This window comes from Rhyacophila brunnea, unplaced genomic scaffold (assembly GCF_057557595.1).
Source record: "Rhyacophila brunnea isolate RB1 unplaced genomic scaffold, BYU_Rbru_1.0 scaffold_11, whole genome shotgun sequence".
NCBI lineage: Eukaryota > Metazoa > Arthropoda > Insecta > Trichoptera > Rhyacophilidae > Rhyacophila > Rhyacophila brunnea.
This window is the reverse complement of record NW_028232763.1, coordinates 7973831-7987892: the sequence shown is the minus strand read 5'-3', so window position 1 is coordinate 7987892 and position 14062 is coordinate 7973831. Positions and strand designations below refer to the sequence as shown.

Sequence of the window (14062 nt, the reverse complement as noted above, 5' to 3'; positions counted from 1 at the left end):
TAAACTGGACATGCAGTAACTGGTTAAACGCTCCACAAATGCAGTCATACAATATTTGCCAACATACATTAAAAGACCACAGTACTGTTGTAGAACTTGCTAAACTAAGAATCGAAAACAGTAGAAGGATTTAGGGTATTCCTTCATCAGGTAGTAGATTGATAACCAATTTTATTTTGTTTATGTTAAAATGAAGTTATAATTTTTAACCAACGTAGTTTTATCTAAAACCCATAATATATTATATATTATATTATATCAGTGGCGAAGGCTAGAGGTAGGCTGTTTAAATCCGACATAAATAGTGCACACTTAACTTTGTCAGTCAAACGTATTTGTTTTCATTGAACTAAGACTATAATGTATAGATTATTTATAGAGAATATTGTTATTTTTAAAATTCAATTAAAGCCTTGATTAAAATTCAAGCCATAGCAGATAATAGTCAAGAATTATTCTTTTATCTATAAAATATCCAAAATTATGCCATTAAACCATAAATAAGTTTGGATATTTTATAGATAGATTTATCGGTTTGGTTAGACAGGATTTAATGAATAAAAAAACTAACCAACACCAACTGTAATAATATGTATTATTAATTCAACTAAAATAGATAACTATGACTGAAAAAGTGTGCAATATTTTTGTCGGATCACCCACATCATACCTAAACTATGGTGGTTTGGTTTAGGCAGGGTGTAATTGAATTTTAAAAACTAACCAGCACCATCTGTAAATTGTATTCTTAGTTCAATGAAAACAAATAAGTATGACTGACAACGTTTGGTGTGTACTATTTATGTCGAATCTAAACAGCCTACTTCCACCCCTCGCCACTGATTTATATAACAACTATATATGATTGTACTATACTAAAATTATAGGTGTGTTAAGCTATGACGTATTTTATGAATTGTTATATTTCATCTTGCAACATTTATAGCATGCGTCCTTTAATTATTATTTGTGGCTTAATTCAAACGAAAATTATTTACGTATTGCTCAACTAACTGTCACGTTAAATTCCGCTAACATAAAATAAATGACTTGTATGATTATATTTTATAATTTATATATCCCTCACTTGCCCATTTACATCCAATTTTAATTTGTCACAAACATAATATACGCGTGACTGCTTATGTATTTACAAAAAAAACTGCCAGAAATTCAGATAGGTATAAACATTATGTCAAATTCAAATTAGTTGTGGTTTTCCACCAAAGTCAAATAATAATGTATTAAAATATTTTCATCAGTTAATTTTGTTTTTAATACCATATTATATTTTTTTAAATCATTATATGAATATTAGTCTGTTAACTTAAAATATGATGAGCGGATAGGTTATTTAATTTTTTGATAAGAATAATATTATATTACATATTATGTAAGTATTCATTACAAATACAACTTATTCATAACTTAAATCATAAACAAACTACATAAGCGTGAAATTTGATAGTTTTGACAGAAGATATGACGTAGACTGACGCCAAGCAAGAAAAAATGATACAATAGGCTTCATGTCTTCTGTCAACAGATCGAACACTTCTGCAACACTTCTGTCAACAGATGGAAATAATAACGTTTACGATATTTAAATTTGAAGCGCCTAGTTTCAAAAGCTCCTATAACGATTTTAGTAGTTCTGAAAAAAATGAGAAAAACGATTTCACGTAGTTTTGAAAAAAGTGAGAAAAAATCATATCTATTAAATCTGTCAACTTTATGTATTTATTTTTTTAATTCGTTATATTCTAAAGAGTATTTTGGCTTTTCATTTTAGAGGTATTTGAAAAGCACACCCTACCATTTTAGCGGGTTTTGAAATTTACCCTTATTTATGATCATACGTATTGACAGTTTTTGGCATTTTTAAAGTCCAATTTTTGGCCATCATATAGTAAACAAAAATCTAAATACATATCTAACTCAAAAAATTTCAAAAACCGTTTTAGGGGCTTTTGAAACTAGGCGCTTCATTTAACCTATGAAATTCTTGCGCTGTGGAACAAATCGCAATCTGAGCAATTTTAAGCCTAAGTTGTTTCTCTATAATTGTAGGCAATATAATTGAGGTGCCCAGTATCAAAATGGGCCAAAGGTACCTTGATGTTTTTTACAGGATGGGCGAAAAACTGTAGATATACTTTTGACATTGTACATTGAAGTATTATATTTTTCTTAATATACAAAACATTTTCTGAATACATTTAAATAGTAAATTTAAGTGTTACTTTTGATACTGACTATTCAGTTTGGCCGTTTTTTGATAATAAGTGATGATCTTTTGACCGAGTTTGAAAATAATTATGCAGATGGCTGTATTTTTTTTTACCGAAACTTATTTGAGTAGTAATATTTTTTTATTATTAAAAACTTGAATAAAACACGGTTAAAAATAATTTTCATTTTCAATTATTGAAACATGATGGGTCTTGCAGACGTAAGATGTGTCATGGTGGCCATATTAGATTTTGTATATTTTGCCTGTGATTAGCTCGTAAATCCTTTGGTCGTTTTTTATATTCATGCACATTTTAAAAGTCGATTTAGCATAGGTTTTGGCCGTTTTTGATGCACAAAAATTATAAGAGTGGTAGATATCGATATAAAGAATTTTCTGGTATTGAAATGTAAAAAAACGCTGAAAAGTGCATTTGGCACACTTTGATACTGAGTGCCTCAATTATAAAAAATAATTAATCTATGATCTAAACTGTCGACACGAAATAACTTTTTATGCCCAAACCCAAAACACATGTTAATAATACATAAAAATTACTCATAATTCAGTTATAAAACAATCCGTCAAGTATCATAATTAACAATTAACCATTATATATTATTTTTATAGCGTGCACAATTTGTCATTATAAAAATGGAGTACGAATCATCTAAAAATGGAGATGATATTTTTATAAGACGTTTTATAGCTGTTTGGGTGCACGTTTTTTGAAATACCTAATAATGATGAAATTACATTGTTTTTGTCTTTTATGAGAAGTGCTAGTATCTATGAATATTACTATTATAGTTTTCTCACCACTAAATAAACCTTATTCTATTGGAATATGTTTTTTATTAATTTAAATTGTGTCTTACAATTATTAAAACATTAGAAAATCACGAAATAATAAAGCCGACGACAAAATAAACTATCATTATTATTATCATAAATTAAAAAATATGATGGTAAATATCGGAGAAAAATGGTTTGAAAACCAATGTCTATAAAACAACTTCTCTTTACACTAAAAAATTACCTACCTACATAATATTTTTAATACTGTTTCGTTTTAATTTAAAGAAGAATCGCATTTTTAATAAATCTTCACGATTTAAAAATGTAAATAATCACCAGGCATCTGCAATAGGCAATGCTAAATTCGTGACCAAAACAGATGCTGTTGTATAATCTAAAACGAATTGGAAAATAATTTCTTTCGCTTTTCAGCAGTAAATAAATTGACAAGTTTAACCAAAAAAGGTTTTCTTTTGCGTTTCTCGAACAGTATAGAGCACAATTTATAAAACGTGTGAATCTACCGGTACATTTAAAGTAATATAACTGTCTGACTGATTTTTATGTATACTTATACTATCTTTTACACATATTGAATAAAGAGCACCAAATAAAATAATTGCATTTTTATTGATACAATTATTATTAGTATTAACATACAACTAAACTAATTTTATGAAATAAAATAAGTATACACCTATCACTATTGCTTGTCTCTTAAGCGTAAAGTGTTCAATCAATTCTACTACTAACGCTAACGTATGCTTGTGATATATGTAAGATAAATCCAAAATATTTACGAGATAAAAATAACTTTTTAAATACGTTTTTAAATTTTCTGTTAAATCATATAAACTTAATTTGAGTAGTATAAACGATAAAAAAAAATTGTACTTGATAGAAATACTTAATAAACATAGAATACTGAAATGTCATTTTGACATTTCATATTGGTTTCCATAGTAACGCACGTATATATTATTAATTTAGTTGCTTTAGTTACCTACTTGAATATAATTTTTCAAGAGGGTTGTAGAAATTATGGATTTTTTTTAACTTCACTTTCATATAATATAAATTTAAGAATTGGAACTGTTTTCAAATTTGCGATGGATTAAGAGTAAATTACTTACGGCTGGCCTTAGAGAGCGCGCCGGTGCAGTAGGTGGTATGGGATCTTCGAGAGCCGCTCGCCTGTACTTCTCTGCTTCAGCCCATCTCTGTAATCTTCCAAGGGCTTCACTCATCAAGGAGTACAGTTTCTGGAAAATACATCAGAAATATGTTAAATTAAATACTTTTTTCATTACTTCAAGTAAAAAAAACAAATTGTCATCCAGCCCACGAATACAATGTAATTTACTTATAAGAATAAATTACTTTCTAATTATAGATAAGTTATGTTGATTTATCTTCAACATATAAATTTATTTACAATAAATATATTATAAAAATTATAAATTTCAAACGCTTGCTATATGACTTTGAAAACTATTATTAACAAGAATAAAAAACAGCATTATAAGATATCAATATGCATAAAAAATCTTAAATAGAAAACGGAAAGAGACAGAGTGAGTGTGGTAGAATATATTATTAGAATTTATAAACAATGTCTATCTAAAACCACCTTCACGCAGAAAAAACACCCTGATCCCCTCAATGTTTTCTATATATCTATCAGACATAGGTACACAGATTAAAATAGCAAAAACGGTAGATTTTTATACCGCATATAAGTCAGAGATATCTATTTGTTAGATTATATTTTAAATCAAAAAGAACGCTAAGGGGTTTCCACTGATACAGTCACTGCGAATTTCTGAATGCCACAAGAGATGGAGCCAAGCTTTGCCGTGAAGACTGCAAAGTAATTTAAAAATGAAGAAAGTCCGTCAGATAAAAGTCACGGACAATATCCACATAGCTCATGGTGAAAGAACCACAAAAAAGAAGTTTAAATACTCTCTAACATAAGGCCGAACATTGACTAATGCAGGGTGGGGTCCAAACAATCTATCCGCTCTCAAGTCTGTTTTAATTTAAGGCTAACTTAAACTTATTCCAGTCATTATTATGCTGGTTGCCTACTGGAACGTCTGGTCGTCGAGATTCCCCACACCAAACGCCATATATACCTACCCCATAGGAAGTGTAGGAGACAGTTACCTGGGGACGCCTGCATGGGACAAATGCAATTTGTTGTGGTTATGTCGGAGTGCATTCTTAATGAATAATTTAATGGGGTTTACAAAGAACATTGCTAACAAAATTTTTATTTTTTATTCAGTAATAGGATATTTTTATATTAAAAAAAAAATGTTTTACCTGTGGTCTATAATCAGGTGGCCTAGCCTGAAGTGCCTGATGGTAGGTGGCAAGCGCTCTTCTCGGCCGTCCTTGGGCAGCGTGTAAAGTCCCCAAATGCTGTAGGGCGGCTGACCTAGCTGCCGCATGAGCCCGCCCATCGCGAAGGCCTGTGCCGTCCAGGCGAGATCCTCGTGATAGTACTGCTGCGGCTTCTGAACACCGCCCTACCGCTGCCAAAGAAGCTCCCATGTTCACGTAAGCCACTGTAAAATAAAAGTTAAATGTTTGAATATGAGAGTACTCGGACTATTTCTCTGAAAATACAGCCAAAATTTAGGGATACCTAATGAAATAAACTAATATATTTAAAACAAAGCGTTTTATTTATTCTGAGTTATTTACACTGAAAACTATTTCGAAAATATATATAAACCTGTTCTAAGAATAGTTTGAAATAGACAACATGAAATCTAGAGACGAAAAAGGAAGTGAGAATTCATATTATATTTTAAATACGAACATATTATAATGATTTATAAATACCATAATTTATAAATAAACATAATTTTTTATTGAAAATACGTAATTTTGAAATAGCTCAAGGACAAACCATTAATAATTAAAAAAATCTTGAAAAAGGTTAGATTGAGTAGGATGCTAATATGCATCATCCACTATCCTGATCTTATCCATTATGCAGTCGGCCTAATGATGCAGATTAATAAATTATTTTGGTACATAGTACTTTATTTAACTTTAATTAAAAAAAAGTAAATAAAATTAATAAAATTATTAATTAGGTTAATAACCTATAGAATGAAGAGCAGAATAGCTGTACTATTCTTTATTTTTATTCGAAATTTAAATTTATTGATGTACTCGTATCATGGTGTCGATGTCTTTATTTATTTCTTATTTTTACAAATCTTTTAATATGAGATGTAAAAAAAATGTAAAGTATTTAAGATACATATTTCTAAAAATAATTATTCAAATATTTTTTGAATAATGAAGTATCACAATAATTCATTCAATGGAAAAAAATACTCGAGTATGGAATTAAAATTATTTTTCAATTAATTCTGTATATTATTAACTATATTGTTAATAATTATATATTTGTATTGAGAAATGTCTTCTTTACCTACTGATTATAAGCACTTAAAATTTTCAACAGATTTACAAGTATTTACCTTCACAGTTATAATAATTATTTGTACATCAAAATTGTTGTCAGAAAGTTTATAAAAATTCTGCTTTTCCCTGTTTTTAATTATTAAGATAATATTTTTTTTATAAATACAGGAAACCATTTGTGGTGTACATTTTATATAATATTTACTTGTACGTTGTGTTATTCTACTTTTAAAAGTTCTGAACAGCAAAACAGTTCTTCATTGTCTCTAAAATTTTAGCGAAAAACTCGGGTAGTGAAAACCTTCAAATACAGAATGTTTCGAAACAAATTAAGTTTTCGCTGTTATACCACTGATATTACATAATAATAATAGAAGTATTAATAAAAATATAAGAAAGTATGTTAAGTAATAAATTATTCTTATCAATCAAAATGTTCATGTTATGTGAGAAAATATTCACTATATTTAAGGGGGATTTTATTTATATCAAATTTTATTTTAGGTATGGTCCCAATATTGAAGCTCGATTTGATATAAATAAAAAAAATTCAAGTTATACACATAAAATTTTTATAAAAATCGATGTTTTTTTTAAATGCATATTAAAATGATGAATTCGTCAAAAATCTAAGCGACAAAAAATTGAAAACTTAATAAACTAAATTTTTAAAATAAATATAACTATAAAATATAATGTAAAAAATATGATGTGACCCGCAACGAATTCAAATTTTATTACATTTTTACAATTATAAGTTTATTTTTAAATTAAAAAAAAAATAAAAAATCTTTTTAATGTTTTCAGATACATATTAATTAATTAATACAGTTGAAATTTTAAGCTATCAAAAAAAAATCTCAAATTGCATGCTTCGAATTTTCCGCTAGGTTCTCTGCTGGCGTGCCTATCTCCCTTAATTCTAAGTTTATCATTTTTTTTAATCTGTTGTTAAAATTATTATAATGTTGGCAGTATTGAAATGATGCACCAAACTGAAAAATAACTATGAGTCAAATGCATAGTTATGTACTAAATTATTTTAAGTACTTAGTTATCTAAAAAAGACGGCGCAAAATGTTTGGAATTCCCACACAAAACTAGACAGTCTCTCACAGTTCATATTAGTATCAAGCTTGATGACTTGTTATCTTGGAAAGTAGGTCTATGGAATATATTTTTTAACATTATTAGTTTAAAACCGACGACAAAGTATCAATTGGCAAAATATAAATATCGTTACTAGTTGTAAAAAAATATTAGCATGTGGCATTTGTCTCCCATACACCTCCTGAAGGTTATGCAGTATTAGATAATATTTTATTTTGAGTAATGACTCTGCTATTTTTTTTTAATTTAATGCACGCCGTTGTCTTATATGGTTTTTGCGCTTTATAGACTAAAATATGTAGTAAAACAAACATAGGTAATATATAATAAAATCCAGTAGTTTTTATTGAACTAAGACTACAAAATTTATAGATAGGGTGTTGGTTAGTTTTTAAAAATCAATTAAACCCTGCCTAACCAAACCATGATAGTTTTGGTATATTTTCGGTGTTACGACAAAATTGTGCAGAGTTTTTCATTCATACCTATTTGTTTTCGTTGGATTAAAAATACATATATAACACATATTGTTGGTTCATAATTTAAATTCATTAAGCCCTGCCAAAACCAATGTAATAGCCAAAATACAAAAATAATATTATTCTATCTATAAAATATTCAAAGTTATATATGATTTTATAGATATACGAGTATTTTTGGGAATGGGACAACTGGACGCCAGGACAACTGGATGCTGTACTGTTGTAGACACGTATACAGAACGTAGTAATCAGTTTCTATCTACTACTTAGTAGTTTTAATTCATTTTACTCTTAACATAATGTTTTTCTTATTTCGGATTGAGAATTATCATGACTAAGGCTGTATACAAAATAGGAACTCTTTTTTCGTTGGAACTGAAACATTTGCACGATTTAATCATTATTTGCGTGTGCATATTGAAATTCTCACCAACTATTAAATCATAATAATTTAGATATAAATAATAATATTAAACATATTTTTTAAAAGTACCTATAAGTACCTAACGTTTATTTAATTTCGAAATGCGTGGCGTCAAGTTGTTCCGGCGCCAAATCGTCCTAGACCTATTTATTAGTTATTTTGACTATTATCTATTATGGTTTGATTTTGCAGGATTTAATAATTGAACTTTAAAAACTAACCAATAGCATCAGCATGAAAACAAATACGTAAAACTGACAAAGTTTGATGTGCACTGTTTATGTTGGATATTAACAGCCTACCTTCACCCTTCGCTACTGGGTCACACCAGGTAAACTAAGTACAAAATTTTGTTAGTATCACTCGTATCGTAAATAAAGGCTTTTGATAATTAACTGTGTTATTATTCAGTAAAATTCAGTGTGAATTGGATGAATAATTCTGCATTAAAAATATCGCAGTATTTGGAACAATACTTTGCTTCAATTTAACATTATAAAGCATGCTGTGGAACACGATATTTACCCTTGACGGCGAGTTTTAAAATCTTTAATTTATTTGGGTTATGGCCCTGTAATTGATACAATATTGTCAAAGGTAACTTTGTTTATTTAAAATAATCAAGTTTTTTTTACAATTATTACTGAATATACGTCTTCGTGAAATCATACACCCTACTGACAACATAATGATATCCACTTACAAAGGTATATTCGTCTATATGAAGTCGCGCTAGAGATTAATCAACCGGATAGAGTTTGGAATTTTGGTTTATGTCGGCATTTGCTGATATACGAGTATATCGAATTTCACTTCAAATCCGATAAGAGAGAACAAATCTCCGCCCAGCGTGCGGAGAAAGCTTTTTGATATTATTATAAAGATAAGTCTAGTGAGCGGAGAAAATAATGATATTAAATTTGTATTGTTGAACGTTATTATATCCTTCAAAAAAATAATCCGATACGGCGGAATGTATTTTTTTATTCAAAAATTCTATATAGGTGCCTACAGCAGTAAAAGGAATATTATTAGATAATTCATTTTATGTATTTTATATAATGTTTTCGTTACATATAAAAAAAATATTAAACAACCATTTGACTTTGAATATGGTTACTACTTTTATTTAAAAAAATGCGAGTCTAGTTGTTGAGAGACGACATCACAGGGATGACCAGGAGGTGTAGATGGAGTGTCATCAGGAGGAGAGATGAGACGTCGAGGTTTGGGGGGTGGTTGCTCCGATAGATGCAGGAGTGAGTTTTATTTGCAGCGTAAACAGTTAGTACAAGAGCTTTATGTTACAATACTTATGATATTGTCCTGAGGTCCGAACTCGTGGGACAGGAGCGACTTACACGAAGCATAATCGGTATTTAGACTGAGTAATTAATCAACTATCACCTGCTAATTATAAACATGAATATTTGGTTAGTCATTATATTAGTCATTGCTTATGAAGTTTGCAATTGAGAAATCTGCTAGCCTCTGCATTATTGCACTTCGATGTCACGCGTGTAGAATAATATGCTGACTGTAAGTTGTAGATGCGACTATTGTGCGATAGTTTAAATGATTTGCTAATTATTATACTGTCGAAATAATGCTGAGAAAGCCCGTAGTCATTGGCCACTACAAAAGTAACAACTTTATAAACTACTTTGTTAAAGATCATTTAAAAATCCTAATTGCACAAATAAAGTAGATTTAAAAATTTATAGTATAATATAATTTCTTGCTTTCCACTATTTGTAGTTTTCCTTTTAAAAATTCCCACCCCTTTAGTAAATTGTACCTAATTTTATCAACTATCACTTTTTCACGTTACGTCGTTATTTTCTACCCCATTACGCGTAAAATAATAATTATTATTGCATTATATAAACTGTAGGCGTCAGTGGCGAAGGGTGACTTTTGTAAACAGGTAGGCTGTGGAGAAAGCACACTTGTTAATGTGTTTAGGGGAAATAAGAAGATAAGTCGACATAACTACTGATGAATAGGTAGGTACACAAAAACCGATGAAATTTCAAAAGCTCACTGATGGTATAAAATTAAGCAATTAATTTGAAATATGTATTTTCCTAAATATAAACGCAAGATACGCTCAAAATATATTGGAAATATCCGTTGTTGTGAATCTTTTTCATAAGAATTTATAATTTAACCCGTAAACTAGACATTTTAAAATAGTTCTATATTTAAAACACGAATTTCAGATACAATATCAGATTTCAACTGACATAACTGGCTGAATAAATTGTCTTAGTCTATGAATAAACTAACTGACAAATAAAAATCACGACATACATTATTTATTATTTTGAACAACAATCAATATTTATATGTGATCGAATCCCATAGAAATTATTTTTTTAAATTATTTTGAATAAATGTGCACTTACGTAAAACGTAAGCGCTCCTTAAATAGCTTACCAATTCATATAGGCCGCCGCAGACGTCTTGAAATTATGAGAAACACACTTCATATAAAAAAGTTTTCGATTCACGCGAACATAATCCATACAATATGTGAAGCGAAACGAGATGTCGCTTATTTTTTTAAACCTTAGAGACATGCCATAAATGGTGCTTATTGAAATAGTCGAAAAGATCGTAAAATTATTATGACAATTATACGACAGATGTCGTTGGGCATATTGAATATATTATTATGTGATTAAATTATTTAATATGTCAATATAAAATTTAAAAATATTTTTCTTAAGAAGGTAGGCTTTAAATAATCGCCTAGTATGGAGTCTTCGACACTGGTAGGCGTTAATTTCAGTACTCATACTTGTATATTACACTCACCATGTGAGTGAAATACGTATCGCAAAATAGTTTTATTTATATGGTGAATGCCAAGCAATAAACGTATTTTTATTTTAAATACAGAATTTAATATACATAGTGTATAATTTTATTGTACACTTTTAGATAGTATAAAATGCATAGAATCTTCCAGCACGATTATTTGATTCTATAGAAAATAGTTGATATTAAAGTTTTTATGACGTTCAAATCCTGAAATCATGGTATTCTATCAATTCTGACAAACATTTTTATGAAAACCTATTTTAAAATTATCATTAATGTAATTTTTTTGGGTACTTTCAACATATTGATTAATGAAAATAATTTAAAAACTAAATTGTCAGTATATACTTCGTATGTTTGTTGTTACATATGGCTTGTAGCACTATACTCCCCTTAAAGAAACCTTAAGAGAGAGAAGGAGAGAGAGAGAATAATACTATAGTAGTAACAGTGAGATAATCACAGAAATACACATGTTTGAGAAAATCGTAAAAATGTATTGTGACCTTGTTGGAAATGGAACCCGAAGCCCCTATATGAGGAGTCCATAGTAATATATTTTGAAAATATTATAGTTTCTTTAGTAATTATATCTTTTAATATCTATTAGGTTTAATAATATCATTACTTTGTACAATTTGTGTCTAAGAGAAGTATTCAGTGGAAGGTGATTCAAAGCAAACACACACTCCACTTATTAATAAGCCAAACGTCGTTGTAGAAACATACTCACCTTACTCAAGGGACTTCCCCCGTATACTTTCTTGGGCACCGTACATAATCTACGGCTATATTGAACTAGAAAAACCACTCCGCGACTTATTGACGTCGGTCGACCGGTGTTTTCTTTTAATCTCCACAAGTGAGGTCAAATCGTCGGTGGCTTTTCACAAATTGAGTTCCACATATCAGGGGCGGTCTTTTCGGTCGTTCGTACACTCAATAAATGGTAACTGTGTGTATGCCAAAGTTGAGAAAATGTGGCCGCAACCGAGAGATAATTTACTTTAACTTACTGTTTATTGTGGAAATCAATGGTTTTCTTTCCCTTCTTACTGTTATTATGGATCAATAAATATATGTTCAATAAACCAATTCTTGTATACAACGAATAATAAAATTCACATGATTTTGAGAATGTAACATTCCATTAATTGAACATACATAACTTGAAAACATCTCAGACCCACTAGAAAAAATTATATTTGAAAAAAATAGGATGCTCGACAGGATTTAAACCCGATTAACCAATGCTATCGCGCCAACTGTGCATTATCCAATTATGCTACGAGCCTTTTATCTAATTATGACAATTTAAACTAGTAAGTTATGCATGAAATGCTTATTAAATTTCATTATTATTGACTATCGGTTTTTGTGAATTAAATCGAAGAATACTAATAACCGACCGATTACTAAACAACGCTCGTAGAACAATTGGATAATACACAGTTGGCGGGATAGCAGTGGTTATGCGGGTTCAAATCCCATCGAGCATCGTATTTTTTTCAAATATGATTTTTTATAGTGGGGCCTCATTATAGTAAGACCTCAGAGGTCTTTTCAAGTTATATGATCTATGTTCTAATGTTTTATGTAAAACGTCACTATATTAGACAAGATAAGTTTCCAACTGCGTGGTTATATAAAATAAAATATTTCAATAGAATTGCTTATAACTTTAAAATAATTAAACTTAACAATACGAAAAATATAACAGTATATACATAACATTTCTTTAAAATTAATCGGATTCTCAAGATAGGCAAGACAGGTGGGGATAACAAGCTTTGATAAAAGCGTTCTGGTCACCAGTTTATATAAAAAACTGAGATCTGATTTGAATGTTGTACCTACTTTGTAAATTATTTATTATTCATTCAAACAAGAAAACTAATTCATCAAATTTCTTACACGAATTTAGCCCAAAGCCACTCTCACTGACAAATGTTTTTTTTACATTGATACACTTTGATATTAAACCAATAATACTATTTTTATTTATTATTTTATAATTTAATTTGGTTACAGCACAGCATTAATAAAAAGAAAGAAATTCATTTTTTTTCTAAACATAAAATCTTAATTTTACATTAAGTTTTAAATACATCCATTAAAGTACTGTAAGTTTATATGTATATTGATATTAGTAATATTAAATTTATCATAAATACAGCTGGTGTTTGAACTCTTGCAAGTTGGCGTAAACGTGGAATAAACAAAATTTTATCCTCAAGTTATGGGAAAATAGAACCTTCTTCTATGTCATCCTATTTTTTTCCTAAATATTATAAATTTTGATAAAAATACTCATACATATTATAATGTTATACTGTCTGCTATTTTACACGGTGAAGAAAAGTGGCCTGTCGTGGTATTTTGCTAATTATTTTTCAGTTTTTTTTGCTGTTATTATCAATTACCTACTTCCATTATAATTTAGTAAATTATTTTTTTAATTCAACGAATAATTCACAAGATATTTTATTAATGTAACTTATTTAACTAAATTTAACGAAATATTTAAGAATGGCAATTAAATTAATATACTTATTCGCTTACCTTTCCTACAAATTTTAGCTTCACGGATTTAGTTTAAATATTAAATTTATTTGATTATTCATTTTAAATGAGAAACTTAATCAAAATAAAGATGAGAGATTGCTTAGTATACAAAAATTCTTAGAAAGTACTACATTTTGCATACATTTTTTGGATTAAATATCCACGTCCCAGAAATAA

The 14062-nt window shown here is 28.9% G+C and overlaps 1 protein-coding gene across 1 annotated transcript in view; it reads right to left on the bottom strand.

Moving 5' to 3' along the window:
- LOC147078328 (protein O-mannosyl-transferase Tmtc2-like) overlaps positions 1-14062 on the bottom strand; it is a 556500-nt gene that overhangs the window by 42952 nt on the left and 499486 nt on the right. Inside the window, exons 7-8 of the mRNA XM_085958718.1 lie at positions 5360-5604; positions 4165-4293 (exon numbers count right to left, since the gene is read on the bottom strand). Of these exons, the coding sequence (XP_085814844.1) occupies positions 4165-4293; positions 5360-5604 (374 nt within the window). The remainder of the gene's footprint in view (positions 1-4164; positions 4294-5359; positions 5605-14062) is intronic.